This window comes from Babylonia areolata, chromosome 21 (assembly GCF_041734735.1).
Source record: "Babylonia areolata isolate BAREFJ2019XMU chromosome 21, ASM4173473v1, whole genome shotgun sequence".
NCBI lineage: Eukaryota > Metazoa > Mollusca > Gastropoda > Neogastropoda > Buccinidae > Babylonia > Babylonia areolata.
Window position 1 is genome coordinate 45,134,362 of NC_134896.1, and position 23,687 is coordinate 45,158,048.

General features: G+C 44.3%; 1 protein-coding gene across 5 annotated transcripts in view; it reads left to right on the plus strand.

Moving 5' to 3' along the window:
• The first annotated feature begins 294 nt into the window (after positions 1-294).
• Positions 295-23,687, plus strand: part of LOC143295991 (estrogen-related receptor gamma-like) — an 84,707-nt gene continuing 61,314 nt past the window's right edge. Inside the window, exons 1-2 of one of the 5 annotated variants that reach the window (XM_076607723.1) lie at positions 295-440; positions 23,207-23,672. In XM_076607723.1, coding sequence (XP_076463838.1) covers positions 23,258-23,672 — 415 coding nt within the window. In that variant the 5' untranslated portion in view covers positions 295-440; positions 23,207-23,257. Of the gene's footprint in view, positions 441-652; positions 774-1,083; positions 1,206-11,460; positions 11,665-13,921; positions 16,008-23,206; positions 23,673-23,687 lie in introns of those variants that run through there. The other 4 variants (XM_076607720.1, XM_076607724.1, XM_076607722.1 and 1 more) reach the window with 4 other exon arrangements.

The following is a 23,687-nucleotide window of genomic DNA, read 5'->3' on the forward strand; positions in this document are numbered from 1 at the left end:
CGTAATGACGGTTTAAACAATACACTGGCAGGCGCCAGGGTAAGATGAAATGAATGGAAAGTAAACTTTGCTGACAAGTTCAGCATTTGACACACCCCACGCCAATCTGAATGTGGTCAGCCTCGATCTCCTGTCTCGTCTTCAAGTCGAAGGCAGTAAAGAGTGCAGAACTGGAAATCGATGGGCACAGTGTTGTGAACTTGACCCAGATCGAACACGCCGCGTCAGCAGGCGTGCAGGCCCAGAGTACGTCTGTGGTGCCGGAGCACTGACGCAATCGCTACTGCACAGGAGTGCGGCGTTTGGCCCACCGGACTCAAGTGCAGGGAGGGGGATTCGTGCTGCTACCGTCAACCTTTCCTCTGGTAATCGGAGCTGTTCTACAAGATCCCGGCAACAAAGCGAAACCACAAGTCGCTGAGACACCTTTCGCTAGTAAAGTAAGTATCTAGTTACACATCTCAATCTCGCTTCTGCCGTCGTGTGCAAACCCTTCCCGTCCATTCGCATTTCATCGCGTCGGCATGGCTGACTGTCATGTTGAGGAGGGGTGAAGGACGACGACAGACTCTGGCCTGATTGGATGGTGCACTCTTGGGGATGGCCTGTTTTCGGCCAATCAAATGTCTGTTGTCTCAACAGTCTTCTCGGCTGGAGAATCCGTCTGCTTCACTTCAAGCTTGACCATGCAGGAGTGTGGAGGACACTGTGAGACCAGGTTTTCCATTGATTGTTGTGATCCGTACAAAACGCTACCCCAAACTGGAATGGAGGTTGGTCGTTATGTCTTTGGATTCTTTCTTTCATTGTTACTGTTGAGAGCGAGTGGGTTTTTTTTTCTTTGCGCGTTGCAGCAGACGGCATTGCCTCGCCTTGATCGTGACGGAAAAAAACCCAAACAATCCGAAGCATAAAGTATGTGTTCATGGAAAAACTGACAGCGAACACGAATTATAGTCAACTTTGTTGCGTGGTTGTGTTGATGTGGGGTGTTGGTTTTAAGATGTTTTCATTGATGACATACATATGGGAGGGAGTTCGAACACGACCATGTGGTCGGTAAAGGGACGCTACTCGCGGGAAGCCGACCCACGGCTTCGGTGCACGTGGTTTAATCTTTCCATAAATTACGATTCTGACTTTGTGCAAATAATATTGCTGTTTAACGATATAGACTGTGGCTAGTGTGACTTTCAATCAAGAAGGTAAGCAAGTTCATTTCAGTCATTCATCTTTTAGGTGGTTTATAACGACAGACAAGTCTGGCAATTAGCCACTCAAGCAAAATTCTTTCCGATGTGACTTTAGTGAGCAGCCGGCGCAGCATGGCTTCCTGTGCGTTGTGTGCCTTTGTTTCAACTGATGTGATGATTATGTCACGTTGTCACGTTGATCGTGCTCTGCTAATTGATTCATGGGTGTGACTGCCTTCACACAGCACAGGTATCATGATACACCCGTGCTATTTGGGTCTGAATACATTATAACTGAAAATTTTGCTTTTGTACTTATTGTCAAGCTGTATGAATTATACATTTAAAAAAAAAAGAAAAAGAAAAGTACAACGCAGGAACCTCGAACATGTTCCACTACTCATTTGACTTGGTTAAGATCACTGGGAAAAAGTCAAAGTTCAATATCTGGATTATTATCAAATTGGGTGGATTTGTGTACATTACTTTTGTTGTTGTTGTTTTTATTGGAGATAGGCCTGGTAATAATTATCATTATGTACATAATTCAACAATTACAAATTCCTAAATAGATAAGAGTTTTATCTTTGGATAAACAAGAACAAGTGGACATGATTCAGTTGTAAGTTCAAGTGCCTGTAAATTTAAAAAAGTATAATGCAAATAACTTATTCAATAAGATTCAGAAGTGTGTAATTTGCAGACAGTATATATGATTTAATCACAGCTGATGCATTCACATTGATTTTGTATAGTGAGTGATTCTGTTTGCGACTACTGCTCGGGACATGCAGGTGCTAAGGGAAATGAGCGAGCTGACAGACTTGCTGGTAATGCAACACCAACGAGCGGCCTACATCTAGGAAAATCGGAAATCCTCAGAAAAGTCAAAGAATATCAAAAAGAACAGGTACAAGGCCATCACACCATCGATTGCTTCAAATAAATAAAAGCAGAGAGAGGGAGCGGCCGTAGGTCTAACATGAAAGGTAGAGCACGATGCTTTGCAAATCAAATAAATATCGGCATCATTTCCAAACCAACATTGCGCAAATTTCTTCAAAACGGAACAGAGTCTCTGTGGGCTTTTCCAAATACAGTAGACTGAGCAACACACTAGACGCCACGTTCTTGGCATTAGAGATCTTTTCCCATCCCTCTTGCGGCCATCAGTGGCAGCCTCTGTATGTGTGTGTTTGTGTGTATGTGTGGGTCTGTGCTTTTGAGTGCGTTTGTGCATGCGCGAGAGTGTAAGTGTACACAAGTGTCAGAAGAGTTCTGTGCACGTGCGTGTGTGTGTGTGTGTGTGTGTGTGTGTGTGTGAGGGGGAGGTGGGGGTGCGGAGGGGAGGTGGGGTAGAGGATGAGGTATGTGAGTGTATGCATGCCTACACTGTGGGAGCAACAGGTTATTGGAACGTATATATATATATATATCTTTGTATATATGTGTGTGGGGTTGGGGGTGGGAGATATGGGCGTATGTGTGTGTGTGCTTGTACAAGTAAGTGTTCATCTCTGTGAGTGTGTGTGTGTGTGTGTTTGTGTGTGTGTGTGCCGTGGAAGCTGCGATACGTAGACTAGAAATGAGTGTGTGGAGACGGGGGGTAGAGGAGGTGCAGGGTAATGTGTGTGGTGTGTGTGTGTGTGTGTGTTGGAGCTCATGTACATTTATATGTATTTGACTGTGCTTTCATATCTGTGAAACTGCATGTTTGGTGCATATTTGTTATGCATGTGTGGGCGTATGTGTGAATGTGTGTCTTCATGTTTTACATTTATTTGCTTATTTATCATCATTGTTGTCTTATTTATTTATTATTATTATTACTACTACTACCTTTTTCTATATTATAATTATTATGTATTAATTTATTTATTTATGTAAGCTTATCTATTATTTATTCACCTTTTCTTTTTTTTTCTTTTTTTTTTCTCAAGGCCCGACTAAGCGCGTTGGGTTACGCTGCTGGTCAGGCATCTGCTTGGCAGATGTGGTGTGGCATATATGGATTTGTCCGAACGCAGTGACGCCTCCTTGAGCTACTGAAACTGAAACTTGCAACTCAAACAGTAACACTAACACCCAATAAAACTGCACATATTTTCACAGCCTGATTAGTGAACCATGACTTTTCTGAGAAGACACAGTAAATAGTTGTTCCAGATATGTATGCATGTAGTGATGTACAAAGATAATGTATATAATCACACAGACATAAACTGAATACAGACATACACTATGTAATACATGTTGCACAGAATCAAACATTGTCCATGCTTGCACATACACACAGTCACACACACACACACACACACACACACACAACACACACACACTCACACACACACACAGAATTGGTTATAATTGAAACACTGTTCAACAGCACAAAACAAAGGTATTAAAATAATGTACCAAGTTTATTGATCAGACACAGAACATTGAAATGCCACATAAATTTAGGTACTTGATGTTAGTCCTCATCGTAAATGTAAATAGTAATTATACAAATTATCGCAAGTACTCATGGAAACTTACACATTTTCTATGTAAGAAAAATCTTTCTGTAATTAACAATGTGGTATGGGACTGGGAGCAGAAAAAAACATTTAAAACAATCTCTCATTTTTCTGAATCTTATTGAATAAGTTATTTGCATTATACTTTTTTTAAATTTACAGGCATATGAAAAAATTAACTATAGTATAACTATGTATATGTTGTATGAATTAAGTTCTAACTCCAAGGCATGTATTTCTCAATCAGTATTTTTGTTTGTTATAGTACTACTAAAATTGTTAAAGTTGATAGCTTGCAGAATTTTTTAAGATGGATTTTTATTGGAAGTTCTTTGTGGGTCATAGACTATAAGAAGTTACAAATTTATTATCCAAAACCTGACACTTGATGTTTTAGGAAATATTCTGTTATAGTCTTATACACATTCTGTTGAGTCGAAATACAAAGTGTATATACAGAATCATTTATCAGGGCCATGTTAAATTACCATAATAACAATATCACATTTAACAATACTCTTGTAAGTCACAGTCTGATTTTGACAGACAGACAGACATGAGACAGACAGACAGACACTGAGACAGACAGACAGACAGAGAAACACACACACACACACACACACACTTTCTTTTTTAGAATGCGTATGCTGTACATAATTTATTACATGTACTCACTTTTTTTTTTCTAATCTGTCATTGTTTCATCCAAACCAATTGCCTGTGATTTTCTAAGACTTTGATAATTTGTAATCAGCAGAGGTTGTTCATTTGTCTGTTTTTAATTTGTTTATTCTTTTAAACTTTAATTATCAATATTATTGTTTTTATTTTCTTTTACAGGAGATTCTATATAAGACCTATTTGCACATGTTCAGTCAGTAGTATTACTGTAGTTTGTCATGCACCACAACATAATTTACATTATGATTCTTTCACACATTATTTAAAAAAAAAAGGGGGGGGTGGGGGGGGGGGGAGGGTGGAGGAAGGATTACTGGATCAGAGAAAGTAGTTTGCAGTGCTGGTTGTTTTATTAAAATTGGAATGCTTTTTTTTTTGGTATATTGTTAACAGCCTGTACTCATTATTAAAAAAAAAAATATATATATATATATATACATATATGTATATATATATCACACACACACACACACACACACACACACACACACACACACACACATATATATATATATGTGTGTGTGTGTATATATATATATATATATATATATATATACATATACATATATTAGAGGGACATAGGGGGAAATAGGAAAAGGTGTATTATTTAGATACGATCTTATATTTTTTTAGAATATATTTTACATATAATGGCATTTGCATACTTCGGCCTTGCACACACACACACACACACACACACACACACACACACACACACACACACACACACACATGTACGCACACACGGACACACACACAGAGGCAGTGTAGACAGACAGACAGTGTGTCAGATTTACTGGCCCAGGGTGTCTGTCCAGCTACCACTGTCTTTTCAAATCGATCTGAGTTGTTTATCTCTGCCCCATCTCTCTCTCTTTCTCTCCACCCCAACTCTTTCAGTCTCAGTCTCTGAGTCTGTCTCTCTCATCTCTCTTCCTCATTCTCTCGGTCAACCTCATTCTCTTCCTCCCCATTTCCTCTTATATTAGTTATAACTTCCCGTGATTCGGCTGCTGTATGAACTCGGAGCTTCAGCTCCAGAACGCTTAGTCGTCCAGTCGGTGTCGTTTACACAGCTTTTAGTTTAGGGTAGAGACAGACCGACAGACAAAGACTAACAAAGACAGTACGAGGATGGAAGAATAGCTGAAAATCTGTCACCCCTCTCTCTCTCCCCTTCCTCTTTTCTTTGTATATCCCTCTCAATCTCACCGCCCCACACCGTCACTCTCCCCCCCCTCTCTCCCCCTCCCTTTCCCTCCATACTATCTTCCTTTCCCCTAACCATCTTAATCCCCTTTGACCATCTAAATGTAACCCTTCCTTTTGTCTATGCCTTTTTTCCTCCTCTCATAGAGCCCATACTAAGTTTATAATTAATTAATGAATATTTGGACTGATAGTAGACGTTTTACGTATATTTACTGCCTCGGATACATATTTTGCTAGTGAGAGTATCATATCTTCATTTTCTGTCATCAGTGTGCCGAACAAAACTTTTCTCAGCACTGGAGCTTTATTGAAAAGGGTACATTTTTTTTCCCGCAATTCTTCGTATCTTTTGCAGTTAAATTTGAAATGGTTTTCATCTTCTGGGCTTTCGCCACACATTGGGCAAGGGGATGTTGCTACGTCTGAATCGAACCATCTTCTGTCCAAGTGCTCTCAATCTGAGCCTCGCAAAACAGATTATATGCCACTTGAGAGAGAGAGAGAGAGAGAGAGAGAGAGAGCAGGCACAGCTGTGTGTGTGTGTGTGTGTGTTCTTCAGTGACTGCACGTTTGGCCATCTGAACTGTGTCATCCAGAATGCCGTGGTGACTTCGGGTTATACCACGGAAAAAATTGTTTGCATATATATAATATGCCTGTCAAGTATTCTTGTGTTTGAAATGAAACACTAATTCGGGCGCAGTGAATAAGCATTCACAGAGCGGATTTATTTCTCCGTTTTCGCGCACTTGCGCGCAGAGTAACATGCACAAACACAGGCAGACAAAGACACAAACATACGCGCGCGCGCGCGCACGCACACACACACACACACACAACACACACACACACACACACACACACACACACACACACAGGGTGCCAGTGGTAGGTTTTACACCAGCGTGGCTGTAGAGTGGCAGTGCATGCTCTTGTTGCGTGTGGTCATGTGATTTACCTGTTCTGGCCTCACAGGACGACGATTCAGATTTGCGATCTGAACTCGCAGTACATATATATATGATCTGTTCTCGCCACTTGGGGATTTCTCTTTGCACGAACCCACTCGCTCACCCTCAGTGTCTGTCGGTCTGTCTGTCTGTCTGTCTGTCTCTCTCTTTCTCTCTCTGTCGTGTGCGTGCGCGCGCGTGTTTGCATGTGTGTGAACGCGCCCACATACGTGAACAGTTAGCATCTCAATCTCTGTTTCGCCTTCACTGAAAAAGGACGGGTAGAAGGGAGACTACCGATCGATAGAATTGTGATTGTGGGTCTTGCCTTGGGCTGCCTGTTTCTTCCCATCTCCAGTTGACACGCTCACGCGCCGTCTGACTGTCCAGTCATTCTGCCCGAGGCTATTCACGTCTCACCATCACCATGCATCCTATCCCCTCCCCTTCTCCTTCCTCTCGTTCTCGTCCACGTCTCAGTTCAGTTTGCCTGTCTCCGTATTTCTTTCGTCCCGAGGCCTTTATTTGCGTTGATTCTGTATCAAGCATCGATGTTTGTCTGGTGGGTTTAATTATAAGAGTATAATAAGAATCTTGGAGGGAGTAAGAGAAAGGGAGAAGGTGGCGAAGAGTGTGGTGGTGATGATGATGGGGAGTAGATCATATCTCTGATTTCATCTTACCCGAGGGCGGGGGGTTGGGGTGGGGTGGGGAGGGAGAAAGAGAGAGAGAGAGAGAAGAGAGAGAGAGAGAGAGAGAGAGAGTAATTTCAAGAAGATACAATACACAACTGACACGTGCATCTGCCCGTCCGTTTTACTGTTTATTGATCAGTAAGATGAAGAGTTGTGTCTTCCTGTCTCGACCAAGTATAGTTCTATCCATGTGTCGTTTGTGTGTGTGTGTGTGTGTGTCTGTGTGTGTTAATAGTTTATCGTATGTTTGTCTATGTCTCAGTATCTGTCTGTGTCTGTTTCAGCGTCTTGTACATGTCCGGTATTACTCAGAAACCACATGTATTAGTCACGGCTGACGGGCGCAATAGCCGAGTGGTTAAAGCGTTGGACTGTCAATCTGAGGGTCCCGGGTTCGAATCACGGTGACGGCGCCTGGTGGATAAAGGGTGGAGATTTTTACGATCTCCCAGGTCAACATATGTGCAGACCTGCTAGTGCCTGAACCCCCTTCGTGTGTATATGCAAGCAGAAGATCAAATACGCACGTTAAAGATCCTGTAATCCATGTCAGCGTTAGGTGGGTTATGGAAACAAGAACATACCCAGCATGCACACCCCCGAAAACGGAGTATGGCTGCCTACATGGCGGGGTAAAAACGGTCATACACGTAAAAGACCACTCGTGTGCATACGAGTGAACGCAGAAGAAGTCACGGCTGGCAGAGGACGGAAAACGATTGCCAAGTCATTCTTGTTCTTTGTGGTACATGCATAACTTGTCAAACAGATTTTTGTGCTCCACTGTCAGTTCACTTAGTGATGTGACATTCTTTGTCTAAAACATGCACAAAGTAAATAATATTATATACTGGTATATACATGATGTAACTCAAATTAAGCGCGCCGGCGTAAGTGTATGTCATGTCATGTCATGTCACAGTTGGTACACATCCTGAAAAATGTCATCTGTCCACAGAAAGACATTTTGCCCGTTAAAGGGTTGCTAAAGGGTATTTTTAGCACAAGTAAGTAGGGTTTCACTATGTATGATACTGTTAACACTGTAGTGTAATGTTGTAATTTAACTGTTTCCTGTGTTTTGTTCCTTTTCACCGGGCATCACAGGTCGGGGCAGCAGATTCCTCGAAACAAATAAATAATTAATTAGAGCAAAACGTTTCACATAAATAGGTGATAATGACTGCACATTTCTGAGCCCTTTCTATAAAAATAACTGACATTTTGCCTATAAATGAGAGTGAATGTAAATGTCCAATTATACTTTTTAAATTTAAACAAAAGGTGATGTGAGTTTGTTGAAAAATCTGATGAACGATTTAATTTCCTGCTCTTGGTTTGGATTACAGACAGACATACACACATGGGCTACTTACTTTGTGTCTTTCTGTCTGTCGTTTGCTTCGCCCACCCCTCTCTCTGTGTGTCTCCCCTCCCCTCCCCTCCCCCCTCCCTTTCTCCCTGTCTGTTTCTCTCTCCGGTTTCTTCAGAGGAGAGAGGATGAGGAAGCGTCAGGGATTTATGGAGTCATGGACTGAGGTAAGTGGTGAATTAATGGAGGGCGTGGGTGGGTGGCTTGTCACTGCGAGCTGTCCACGTGTCGTCGGGAATGACAGGATGGCTACAAATGAATCTGTTCCGGGGGTAGAAAGTAGGGGGGGGAGAGAGAGGGGGTGGTGGGTGGAAGTGGAGGGTGGGATGGAGTGGGGTGGGGGGTTCGGGGGTGAAGGAGACGACAGACAGAAGAAGGACACAAAATATGTGTGTTTGTAATTAAGCCAAGTGCAAGGAATTAAATCGTTCATCAGAGAGAGAGACAGAGACAGAGAGAACTCAGAACTAAATTTTTTTTTTAATGCACATCGACCTTGGGCCCACAATACAAAAGGACTGGGGTCGGTAAGGGGTCAAAACAAAAGTTCGTAACGCGTTGACATACACATTTATACATTGAACAATACATAAAACAATGACATGTACTAAAACTATCAAATGGCAAATAATACTAATAGCAATCTAATCGTAATATGTCTTTCACCGTGAGCAAGGAAAAATCAAACCACAGTTACAGTGAAGCTAAAAAAAATCATAATACCCAATTGCATGATAACATTTTCGACATTCTAAATTTTCATTTTTCTCCTTCTGTTGATAGCATGAAAAAACATATCTTGACACATTGAATCGGTGAGTATTGTAGGTTGCTTTGAGTAGAGAGAGAGAAGGGGGGGAGGGGGGGGAGAGAGAGAGAGAGAGAGAGAGAGAGAGCATTTTTTAAATAAAAAGGAAAAGGAGTTCCAGATATGACTCCATTTCCTTCATTTTTCTCTTCTGTCTCTTTTAGCGTTCTAAATCAATCAAATTGAATTGAGTTGAATTAAAATAACAATGTCTGCTCTCAACCGATCCGCCACTCTCGACACCTCTTCTCTCTCATTCTGGCTATTTCTGAAGTTTCCAGAACGTTGCAGGGGAGTATTAATCAATTTATTGATTGGTCCGAACTGAATGACATATTTTGCAGCCACAGAAAACGAAATATATGTTGATTACAACCAGACAGAATAGAACCATCTTCTGTTGGCATTCAGTCCAAGTGCTCTCAATCTGAGCCTCGCAAAACAGATTTTATGCCATTTATTTGTTACGATCTTTATATACTTCTCTGTTTGAAATACTGATTTAGATAAATAGAACCATTTATGCCTATCATTGCTCTCTATTTCTCCGTGCCAGTTTTGTTTGTAACATGCTTCTTCTTCTTTATTTCTCTCTCTTCTTAATTGTGTTTCAAATAACATTCTTGTGTCTGTCTGTTCACACACACACACACACACACACACACACGCACACACACACACACACACACACACACACAGAGAGAGAGAGAGAGAGAGAGAGAATGTTCTTCCTTGTCAGTTTCAGTTGAAGCGTCAGCGACTTAAACTGCAAGTTCATAGCGACACTTGAACGTTTTAATAGGGAGTGGCAGGACGAACCGAACGACCGAACAAAATTGTAAATGCCCGTGAAAAACACAGGCGCTGTACTTTGACATTGATAGAAAAATCAAAACAAACGGGATGTGTGCGTGTGTGTGTGTGTGTGTGTGTGTGTGTGATAGGGATCAGTAATAAATGTTGACTCTAACAGCGGTCGGGCGGAGTGGCTGCGGCATGGAAGGGTCAGGAGCTGTCTTTTTTTTTCTTTTCATTCTTTCTTTTTCTTTTCTTCTTCTTTATTTCTCTCTTCTTAATTGTGTTTCAAATAACATTCTTGCCAAAGACACACCACCTTCCTCCTCCTCCCTTCAACCCTTCTTCCCTTTACTCTTCTTCCTTCTCTTTCTCCTTGTTCACACTGCTCCCCTTTTTCTTTCTTTTTGTGTGTGTTTTCACTGTTCCCCCCCTTTTTTTCATCTTCTATAGAAAAACCGATGAAATAATTCTTTGTAATGTGAACAAAATTAGTGAGGTCTCAACTTTACTAGACATATTCGGGCAATATCTGGCTTGGGAACCTCGTATTGTGTTAATGATTTAGAAATATGAACATGATTATATTGTAATACAGATTCTAGTGAACAAACGATCACTTGCTTCCAAAATGACGGTGTACCCTCATGACTGCTCGATCTCACCATGTGTAATAATGGTATTACTATTATTAGTAATGGTTTCAGGAAATCTGTTCATATGTTAGGATGTGATGTTAAACGATAAGCTAAGTCGTGCGTGATGCCGCCATTGTTTTGTGGAAGTGCTTCATGCACTGACTATAGGTGGTTTAAATAAATCTTTAACTGTTCCACAGTACACATGATTACAATATAGGAAAGACTGCAGGTGATCCGAACGTTTCACAAGGTCGGCATGCATTTACTGGGTTATGTCGCACACGTCATAGTACATTGATAGGCTTGCATTGTATCTTGCAGCTTGCCCATAATATCTATCCAAGATTTCAGGTCTACACGCAGCAACTTTAAACCGGTTTGAATTCATGTTAATTCACTTAAATAAAAACGCACACGCATGAACATACCCATGCACATATGCGCGCGCGCACACACACACACACACACACACACATATGAGCGCACTCGCAAACATACACGCACAATGCAAAATAAACTCTATGATCTGAAATAATCTGATCGGATGGAGACGTCTGTGAGTGATCAGAGAGAGAGAGATGAGAGGGGTGGGGAAAGCAGGTGCGGTTATGGGATATTTGCGCGTCACGTACGGCTGAAAGCGGATGTCCTCGTAGAGAGGCACAGTCGCGGGCATTGTGTTCCTTGTTCGGCGTGTGAAACTGACGATAGGGCTGGGAGCGATTACGACACACATCTGGGCGGACGCATGATGAAATTCAGTCAGCTGTTGCACACCAGTAATATCTTATGATTATGGTAAGTACGATTATAGTAAGTACATCCATCACTAGTGAGTCATTGGTGATGTAGTTAAAATGGTAGTGGTGGTAGTGGTGTGTGTGTGTGTGTGCGTGCGCGCGAGTGTGTGATTGCATAAATTATGTGTGTATTAGGTGCGCTTGTGTGTGTGTGTGTGTGTGTGTGTGTGTGTGTGTGTGTGTGTGTGTCCAATTAATGTTTTAGTGAAAACGAGATTGTTTCGCATTTGGACCAGCTTAGTGTTTATCAAACACATGAAAATATTCTGGAAAAATATACTTGATATTATTCAGTGTAATGTATTAATGGTATTGATTTTGGTTTAGAAAAATACGTAAGTCAAATGCCTCATGACTAACTCAAAGACATACTACAAGAGGTGCGGTTATGTAAAGTTTGTTTATGTCTGTGCTTGGGTATGAGATCCATTTTATGATGGAATGTCCCATGTATGATCAATCGTGAAAAAGGTATGTCTTCGAAATCGGTTTTTAATTTTTGTCATATGCCCAAAGGAGGCAAAAAGTCATTGAAGCTGTAAGTAGGGTAATCAAATTTGCAAATGTTTTCAATATACACTTTTGGGGTTAAAAGACATTTGTGTTTTCTTTGTGTTTTTTTCTTCTGATTTCTTTTTTTTCCTGTGTTGCGTTTGGAAATATTTGTTCTGGGCATGAAATCATTTTTTAGTCATCCTCCATACTCCAATAGGAGTGAAAAGACAATTAAAACTTGAGGCGCGCGCGCGCGCCCACGCCCGCGCCTGCGTGTGTCTGTCATATTCTTTCTACTTTTTTTTTCTGTAGTGTGTGCGTGTGTTCTTACCGTTAAAATCTTTTTATTGCTTTCCCTTAACTGTTGCCTTGTTCTACATGTCGCTGGGAAGGCGTTTCTCGCTGTGCTTGGCCCAGTTAGTTTTCGGTCACTGTCTGATCATGGGTGATGTGCGTGTCGGGCGGACTGCCAGTTTGGCCCAGACCGTTGGCTGAACTGATGAATCGAGCGCTAGTGTGTGTGTGTGTGTGTGCGCGTGTGTGTGTGCGTTCGTGCGTGTGTGTGTGTGTAGATGCGAGCACACACTTGCATGAATCCACACAGACAGCCAGCCAGACAAACACCCTCACACATCCAAACACGCGCGCACTCAGAGGGAGAGATAGAGATACGGAGAGAGAGAGAGAGAGAGAGGAGTGCGTTGGAATCAGACGTATGTCTTTTATGTTTAGCTTTACGTGCGAGAACTAGAGAAGTAATGATGATAATGATATTATTGTCAAATCAGTCGTGTTGAGTCATGGAAGAACAGCATAAAAGACGGGTGGTATGTTCCGGGGAAAAGACATACATACATGTATCAGTTCAGCTTAAATTAATATTTTGCGCATCTTGAAAATGAGGAAATTCAGTAATGAAAGTGATGCCAGAGTGAAACTGAATACTCTGTCCCGTCGTGAAAAGGGATGTCTGGTTATGTGGTTTGTAAAGTCCTTTTTTTTTTTTGAATGATGGATATGTTTGTGTGCCTCTGCACCATCTGTGTACGAACGCGTGTACGGTGCGGTTTGTTTCTCTAGGTGCAACATCGTTTGAATGAACGCTGAAAGTGGTCTGTCGTTCGACGTGATTTCAGGTCACAAAGTCGAGGAAACGTTTTGAGCAACTTATTTCTTATTGCACATTTCTTATCAAATTACACAGTGCTTCGATGAAACATAATGAGATGCTGTGCAAGGTCATGCCTTCCTCAATGACCACGACAATGATCAGCCTGTTCTGGCCTGCTGACCAATTAGACATTTTGGGAATTTCTACTTTACCTTGACCTCAAGGTCAGAGCATGACCACCTCTGTGTAGATGATGCTTTTACAGATATGAAACTTCCATATTATGATTTCCCACGAAGACATTGTACTTATCAGGATCGTTAGGGTTGACCAGTTGTGTGTGTTTACTCACATCGTTTCAGTTTGAAAAAAAAAAAAATCATATTGCCTGACCGCTCACGTGTGGTATTGCGGTCTGTCCTACTTTGATTCCCCGTAGTAAGCAGCTCTGTGACCTTTGACTGTATCAGCGGTGGCCTGCTTTGCAGACGGCTATCAGTGACATATTGAAGCGTTGTGGTCAAAGTCCAGTGCCTGCACTGGGGGAGCCCCAGGTCACTTATCCTCCCCAGCCGGAACACCCAACGGCCTTGCCAACACACACGCACACACGTGTCACAGGGGGTCGGGGCGAGTAGTGATGAAATCCTGCTGGTATATTACTAACTAGCGGCTAAGTCTAACGCTCGTCGCCCGCCACATGTGAACTGCAGCGCGGACCAAGCCAGGCACATACGTCGATAGTGTAAAGCCCACGTTGTAGGTTCGCCGGTCCCTGTTTCACACGTTGTTTTATGTCCGACACAGCAAAACCCGTGACGGGTTTCCCTTGTCACTCCGGGAGGCAGTGCAGCAGTCCAGTCAGTTTGCAACGGCCGTTTCGTGCTGACTATTGTTTGATGTGCCCGCATGATCGCAGCTAATCCATTGTCAAGAGTGAGCGGTAGTGTTTGAAACGGTGTTTTTTGACTATTCAGTGTTTACTGCACTGCTTAACTGGGACTGTGAATCACTGACAGGACGTTCATTCTGTGGTCACCAGCCTGGGTCACTGAGGGTCATCAGGCGGTGTGTGTGTCCATCACATGTGCTGGAGATTGTGAAAGAACAGTAATAGTGGGGGATGTGGATGCTATTTGTAGTGTGGAATGAAACGGGATCACTCATGTTTGCCACCATTACCGCAGGCAGCATGGTCTCGTAGGCAGCGTCACATTTCCGTCCAACGGGGAGGAAAGAGAGACGCGAGTTATTATTGAATGGCGTCGTAGTTCTGAGTGGTTTGAATGTTACGGCATGTATTTTCTTTACACAGTTTGTGTTCATCCGAAACTGAAGCGATTTAAAGGCGAAATCAAAGTCGTTCTTCACAACCATTTGAAAATATAGGGGAAGAAACGAACAACAGCAGCAAATGTTCGTCATATATTTTTAACAGGCCAGAAGCATTCTGTTATTTCTTTGTGTTGTTTCATTTGATAGTCCCAAGTGGCTGCCATCGATTAGGAACAACAATCTTATTGATGTCTCCAGTGTTGGTCTGACCCGTGGAATGCTTTGTTACATCATGTAGATGCTCCTGTAGTGAACGTTCTCAGGGGCACTCACAGCCTGCCCTTCACCATTCCAGTCAAGTGTTTTGGCGGCTTTCTGCGAATTGGGTCAGTTTGAAGTAATTGGGATAGGCAAGGAAGAAGTTGCAGGAGATACGGGTATAGTTTATCAGTCTTCCAGCAGATCCTCGGAGTTAGCACACCGTGACGGTGCCACACAGAACGGCAGCCAGATGATCGCGGATCGTCCACATGCTGACTGAATGGGAATGGTCAGACCTGAGAGCAAAAGACAGACTAGAGACAGGTCGAGTGGCATTGACTATCGATCAGCCGCAAGAGGTTGGTGAAGCATGGAGCTGAGGAGGGAAGAGTTGGGGCAGAGGGCAGTAGGGGCAGAAGCGGCACACAGCGCTGCCGTTGCATCACTGGGCCTGTTTCAAAAGTAACAAACCCGCGTGCCTGGCTGAGGAATGTTGGTGTGCGAGTGAGAGACAGAGACAGACACTGCATTGAACACTATAGTGACGTGCGCCCGCCGTTTGTGTCGGGGCCCGTAATACGTGTGTTGTGCGCAAACAGTTGGGCACAGGGCCAGGCAGTGCTTGTAACAATGCCAGGTTCTTCCACAAAAGCGCTCACAGGTAGCTTGCTCTGGCAGGCAGTGAGCCCATGGCTCAGCAGTCATTGACAGTAAGCGGTGTGGTAAGGTAACAACATTCAGGGAACAAGACGTGGTCCCTTGGTGCCAGCTGCGAGCGATCTTGGGTAAAGAAAAAGAAAAGGCAGCCAGTGAACACTGCGGTATCAGGCCAGCCAGCACGAGTGCCGGTCGGTCCGCCGTTTCAGAGAACGAATACCAAAAATTGTTGGAAATTGGAATTGGGTGCTTTTCGAACGCTTGCTTCTGCACTGAACACTAACAACATAAGTATCTGGATACATTGTTGTTGTGGCGGTGGTGTTCCTGCGTTGACGGTGTTTGTGGGCGAGATGCTGTGAAGTTGTTCATCCGTTGTGCCCACCACACAGTGTGTGTTGTCTCTCCCAGTGTGCTCCTTCTCACCGGCTCCTTTTCCTTCCCCGGAAGGTGAGGACGGTACAGCGACAGCAGCAAGTCTGGAAAACCTTCTGAATAACGAAGACACTCTGTTGTCCAGCGGCATGCTGGATGCTGACTCAGTAAGATCACTGTTTAACCTTTCCGCCCTCCCCTTTGTGTGTGATTGTGAGCCCACTTAGTCACTGTACCTCTTCCTTTAATTGTTGATGTGTTCCTTTATTTATTCATTCGTTTGGGTAATGTCTGGTTTGTTCAGATGTTTGCATCAATGGCTGGTAATGGAAAGCATGCACATTCCACTTGGGTTTTTATTGACCCTTTCCAGTGTGTTTCTTTCTCTTCGACTTTCCATCCCGCAGTGGACAGCTCTAGATCTTTGATTAGGTAGCATGCCTGGGGCCTTTCTCTTCCTTCGAGCTTTTACTACAGTTCGCACGCGCTTGTGTGGGCAGAGAGGAGGGGGAGTAGATCGGTAGGAAGAGGATGGGTGGGAGGCAGTTCGATCGGTTGCTAACCAGAACAGCCGACGTCACTATTCTGCTTGCGTAAATGATGCTAATAAAAGTGAGTAAGCTAACTGAACGAACAAAGAGTTATAAAACTTGACTTAGGCTAAACCAACCAGATAAATAAATATATATATATATATATATATATATATATATATGTATATATATATATAATATAATGTGTGTGTGTGTGTTTGTGTGTCCTATTCTCTGTGTGTGTGTCCCATTCTGTGTGTGTATGTGTGTATACTTTTTTCACGGTAATTAGTGGACAGTTGACTTTATTGATAGGTATACATTGTATGTATGTCAAGCTTACATCGTCGCATGACGTAGTCTTGAAGAGAACGGACATTCAGCAAAGCTGTAGTTTTTTTGTGGAATCCCTGTGATGTTTTGAACTGATCAAAACAATAATGACAACTAGTTCTACACATGCAATCACGAAATTCGGAATGTCCATATATTTCTGTCAGTAAGTTACCATCATCATCAAGTCTGCTGCTGCCGTGACGTTAACTGTTAACACACTAGTCCTGAACTCACTGTCCAATATCTGCTATAGACCAGTACAGTGAACGATCGACAATCAATTGGAGAAATTCTTGCTGTCGTCTGCAACTCCTGTCGTGCTGAACGGACGGAAAAGGAGTATAGGGGGCGTTGTGTGTGTGTCTGTGTGTGTGTGTTTGTGCGTGCGTGCATGCATGCGTGTGTATGTGTGTGTGTGTGTTGGGGGGGGGGGGGGGCAGGGGGGGGGGAGGGGACGTAAAGGTGGTAGGATTGACTCCGCCCCGCCCCCCTCTTTTACTTTCCAGTTGATCCAAAAAGGCTCCGCTTGGTTCATGACGTCACGAGCGGGTTGCCCCAGCGATATAATAGTGCAGGCACTCGCTCAGGCGATACTAGTAGATTCCAGGTAGCGCCGTTCGATTGCTGTTGACGTTTATAACGGCTCGCAGTGCTTCGGGCGGTACGTACAGAAGGACGGTTGGGGTAGAATGGATGGTGGGGAGGAGACGGGTGGGCTCAAGAAGAGGGTATGGTGGGGTGGAGTGGAGGCGCCAAGATTCATGTTCCCACGCTGTTAGTACAAGTCCGAATTTTGTTGTTGTTGGCATATTCTTGGTGGTTTTGTGTAGAGTTGAGTGGGATGGGAGAACCACAGTGTTTGTGGCGGGGCCGCGGTAGCAGTGAGGCAGTAGTAACAAGTGACGAAAAGGTATGAATTCAGTCAGTGGGGTGAGTAGAGCACGGATCCAAACTGGCATGGCTGAAACACAGATTTTTGTAATTTTCATGCAGATTCAGACACTGTCTGCCTGAAGGCACACCCCTGGCAGGAAAAAAAAAATCACAGTACTTGTTTCAACGCACATCAGTTCAATAGCTGGTAACGTGCTACCCAGAACTATCTTCAGGTCAACAGTCTGGACCTCTTCATGCAGACGAGGGAGAGGTTGAGGGCACAAACATCAGCTATCACCAGAACATGGTCTTTCACCTTTCATTCGTACGTTCTTCTCCCCCGTTCATAGAAATTGTGTATTTTCACCACCCAAACCCCGTTAATTGAAAGAGTTCCACACCAATCAGGGTGGCTTTAGATTGTCGTGGGTCTTGCAGCTCTATGTTTGAAACACTGTGACTGCTCTTTTTCTGCTTTTGAAATCCTTTTCCACGAGCTGTTTCGTGTGACTGAGTTTGCCCCCCCACCCCCCACCCCTCCTCCTTTCCCAGCTAATCCTCCTGCCCGTCCTTTTACCTCCCCCACACCCCCACACTCCCCCCAGATCCCCACTTCCCATTGTTCTGCCCACATCGCCACTCTGACTCCAGCACAGCTAGTCATGATTTTCTTTCTTTCTCTCTTTCTGTTGGACCCTCCTCTCATCCTCTCACATATACTCCTCGCGTTCTTTCTCTCCACCTGCCCAATCCACTCGCAGCACACAGACCCCCCCCCCCCCCGGCCCCCCCCAACCAACCCCCTCCCCCTCTTTTCAAAGCCATAAAACAGTAAATCGTCAGCACGGGGCAGAAGGGATACTCGCTAGTCGCCGTGCTCAATGGCACAAAAAGCGGTCTGATGGGATTCCCATCCTACACACAGAGAGGCGGGGAAAGGGGGGTGTCTGTTAGTCTCGGCTCTCCGTACTATCAGTGACTGCTTTATCGGCTGTTAGAGGGTTTGTATGAACGTGCATATTTACTATTTTTGATGCCCCCAACCGTCCGCACTCCACCCCTAACCGTCCGCACTCCACCCCCAACCGCCCGCACTCCACAGAGCTGTATCAAACACTTCCACTGGCGTTTACATAATGTAAGCACAAACTGGCCTTTTCGTCACAGCGAGGTGTAGCAGCGGGCTTTTCACCTTTCCACCTTTTCGATGCCACCCCACCACGCCCTGCCCCACAGTATGCACACATGGCATGCACTGCACCTGAAAGCTGTTAAAAAGACCAGTGCGGTACACGTCTTATAGGGTTTAGCAATCTGGACACACACACACACACACACACACACACACACACACACTTCTGTGCTGGACAGGTAGGGTCCTGTGGCACCAAGAGGAACACAGGGAGCAGTGCCAGCACCGACAGGTCAGCTGCTTGGCGCGGCACTGCCGCTCCGTGGGGCTGGCTTGTACATGTTACGTAGGCCGAGGTGTGTGGCTGATTGACAGTTTAGCAGCTTCTGGGCACCACGCACTGCCAAACCCATACTGAAGACGCGTGTCGGGGTTTTTATTGTTTTGTTTTTGATTTTTAATTTAATTTATTTTTCAAGTCAGGGATTGAAGACAGTTGTTTTTTTTGTTTTGTTTTTTTTAAATTTTTGTTTATTGCCAAGCACGACGAGGTTTGAAGCAATCGTGGGGGGGGGGGGGGGGGGGGGGGGGGGAGAGAAAAAGAAAAGAAAAGATCTCGATGTCCATGTTGTACAGAGGCATGTTTCTTGTAAATCTTAAAAAAACAAACAAACAAAAAAAAACAACCAAAAAAAACCCAAAAAAACCCACACACAAAACAACCTCACACGATACGAACAAACCCACAGTTGAAACAAATCATTGATCAGAATGACATAAATATCCACACGATTGACAGAGAAACAAGCGGAAAGCGAACATATGGTGTCTGCAAGCATTTAACGTTCAAATTCTGAATATGACGGCTGTTAGTTAACAGTAGTAGGATTGCTTTTTTAAATCTTGAATGTACCGTGACACAGGTTCTTCTCGTTTTCTCCTCCACCTTCACTTCTATCGCTCATCCCCTTCTCCTTTGAACTGCTAGAGCTATTAAAATGTCTTCCTCTGTTGTGGTGTGAAGTGGAACTTCCAATTTATGAATAAACAAATGATTCCCCATAGATGAATACGGTTACATACACAAGATGTTATACTTTGGCATCTCGGGACAGGGCTGCACAGTGTCAGTGCCGCCTGACTGATGACCCCTTCCTGACCACTCACCCAGCGTACGTGTGGCACGTGCAGTGGGCTGTGACAGGGCGAGGTGGTTAAGTCTGCGGCTGCGCCAAACTGGATTGCGTACGCCCCACTACCTGCTTGCATAGATAACCATTAGTTTTTGGCCACGAGTTGATCTGGTGAGGCACATGGCAGGGCGTTGTGAAGATGTCCAGTCAGATGTACAGTTTTCCTCCTCTTTTCCTTTTTACTTTATTTATTTATTTATTTATTATTATTCTTTTACATAGTTACATACTTTTCCGTTCTTTGTATGTTGTTGACGAGTGGTTATACGACAACTACTCCTACTACTACTACTACTGCTGCTGCTGCTACTACTACTACTACTACTACTACTACTATCGTTCTTTCTTTTTTCTGATCTGCCTGTCGTCCTCTTTCTTTTTCCTGTTTCACTCCTCGTGTCCCCCTACACTACTCCCATGACCACCCCATCCCTACGCATTCCTTCAATAAGAGGTTAGTCCGATGGTCTGGCACGTTCAGATTTCACATCTAATAGCCCATGAAAAAAACCCAAACTTACCACGCTGCCACAAGCTGGCGATTATTGATCACGTCTTTATGAGCAACTGTGGAATGGTCCCCCTGTGTGGGAATGTCATCGATAGTGTAGGGGGTGAGGGCTGTGGATCACATGAGGAGCTGTGGTGATGGATGGAGGAGATGGTGAATGGTTGTGGTTCAGGACATTGATGGCAGTCTGCAGGTGTATTAGTGGCGGTGCATGAACTAGGAGGGCTGGATAGTTTACGTCTCTCAAGGTTTATCTCTATCCGTGGCACGTTGGGCTAGTGCGTTTAACGATGCAGGTTTCGTTCAGTGCATGTTTGTGGCACATGTGTGCGTGCGTGTGTTATTTATTTATTTATTTTGTGTGTGTGTGTGTGTGTGTGTGTGTGTGTGTGTGTACATCACTGTCTACGTGTGTGTGTGTGTGTGTGTGTGTGTTTGTGTGTGTGTGTGTGTGTGTGTGTGTAGGTATTGTATGTATGTATGTTAATGTATGTATGTATACATGTGTGTGTGTGTGTGTGTGTGTGTGTGTGTGTGAAGACATATACCTGTTAGCCAGATGGAATCTGTTTTCCAACAAATTGAACCACGTGGGCCAAGTTGTCACCAGGTACAAGTTATATATTTATTTCATGATGGTGAATTCACTAAACAACAGTTGCTTTTTTACACGAAGTAAAAGTAGAAGAAGAAAAAATCCCAGAGAGAGAGAGAGATGTATAGCAACAACAACAAATGCACACACACACACACACACACACACACACACACACACACACACACACATATATATATATGTGTGTGTGTGTGTGTGTGTAATAATGAAATACACAATATCAGACATAGATGTTCTGTTTGCATACCAGCGACTTACAACGGATGGTGGTTTAAACAAAACTAAACAGAAGGCTTCGTGCAGAACGGCTTAATAGTTGTAGACAAGAGCTGGTAGTATGTTTCGGGACTGTAATGGACTTGCCAGGCATGGGATTAACTAGCTCATCATAACACCCCGTGATCAGTATCTACCGCCTTAGAAACTATTGATGACGAGGAGAGAGAGAGAGAGAGAGAGAGATGATTATGAAGCAGCGCTATAATTAGCTCTTCCTTTATGTCACCGACCTGTTCGCTTGACACCGAATCAGCTTACACCGCTAGCTGCATGTATTGATGTGGAACCAGCAGCGCTTTCCACGTGGAAGAGAGAGAGAGAGAGCACCTGCAGTCGGTGAACATTCGTGTGTATCCAGCTCTGCCCAGTGGGTGGTAGGTTGGTGAACCCGGGGAGAAATGGTGACACGCCTAATGCCAGGTGCAGTCAGCGTTTCCTTGTTGTAGTAGGCGGGGTAGCCTGACTATTGATCTGCCTGCCGCTAATGATGTCAGCTGCCAGAACTTTTTTTTTTCTTTTTCGGAAGGCCTATTGGATATAGTGCACTCGCAGCCTACGTCCTCGCTGTCGTGCGCCCGACCATCTGCCGTCACGTCCGTATCGATTGGGAACACTGAAGTGGTCACTGTATGGGGAAGGTTCAGTCACTCAAAACATCAGGGCGGGGATCATTACTTCCCAAACAGCCCCACCATCCACACCATTATCCTCCTTGTTAGTATAGGCTGACCTGTGGTCAATGTGGATGTCCGTTGGCATGCATCCCGAGTCACCATGGATGGTGTCAGGACGTGCTAAACCGCGAATAACCACACAAATCAATGGAAATGGAATAAACTTGCCAAGAGATGACGTGTATGCAATCAGTTTTGCCAAACGTTGATCCACTGGTCTATAAACAGAACGTGTCAGCCAGTGGCCCTTCAGTCTCACAACACATGCAATATTGGTCGGTAGAGACCACTTGGGCGAGGACTGGTGAATGATGTGAATGGTTCTGCCCAGATCACTGACTTGGGAAGGATTAAACTCACTGCACACACTGGTCGATCCTCACACATCATCCACGGCATTGGACATGTTTGGAGGGGGTATGGGGTGGATGGGGTGTGGTGGTTGGGGGGACTGCGGTGGACAAACTAGCCATGTCTTGAGTTGTTTTCGACTCTGTTTCACATTCAAATATGGAAACTTGTGATGATACAAGTTCTTTGTACCGAAGAGAGTATCATTTCTTTTATGTTTTGGAACACTTTTGACAAGGAACTGCTGCTGTTGTTGTTCAAGATTTTTGGCCACACAATTGTTCTGCAATGTCATTGTTGTGGTTATCGATACGGAAAAAATTTAAAACAGTTGAATTGTGGACATTGAATTAAGCAGTGAAAACAATAGGCCAGCATTACAAATTTCCTCACTAGTGTCTGCTTAATTGCAAAATGTGTTGTCCCAGAGAAAGAGAGAGAGAGTCTTGTAGCTTGCCATTAACACGCGTAACTGTAAGGATGAACATGTATACACACAAACATAGCCATGCAGAGGAAAAGCGGTTATTCAACAGACTCACTTTGTTTACATATAATATAAAACACCAGGAAAACACAACAACAAAACAAGAAGCCAACAAACAGACAAAAACAACAACAAACTTACAAGCAAAAACAAAACATATAAACAACAAGACTGGTGATTCATTACAGACACACGTAATACAGATCACATGATTTGAAACCATTCTCAATTTTGATAAGTAGCATGTTGTGATATTTAATGCACACGTAATTGTCACAAAAGCATACTATTATCACTCCCTAAACTAATGCATTCCCCCTCCTTCCTCTCTGGTGTGTGTGTGTGTGTATGTGTGTGCGCGCGCGCGTGCGCGCGCAGGACAGCGAGGAAGCCAGCTTAGCCTACCATCTGGGCATCGTGTGGTCCAGCATGGAACTGGACACGCCCATCAAGTGTGAACCCACCAGCCCCCTGGGGTTGGGGCGGGGCTGTGCCCAGCCCTCTCTGGACGAACCCTTCTCCCGGGACTTCTTCGCCGACTACCCCACCACGCAGGACGACTATGGGTCAGACCCTTCATACCAGGGCGACAGCCCGGGGCCGGACAGCGGCAACATCTCCCCGGTGAGCTTGGAGAACGGCAAGGCACTGGACTTCTGCTCTTCCTCCTCCTCCTCCACGCTGGGCTCCCTGGTGAGCGGCACTGTGTCGGAGCAGGACGGAGCCGCCAGTCCTGACGGTGTAAAGCGCCTCTGTCTGGTGTGCGGAGACGTCGCGTCTGGGTACCACTACGGCGTCTCGTCTTGTGAGGCCTGCAAGGCGTTCTTCAAGAGGACCATTCAGGGTGAGGGGTTTGTGA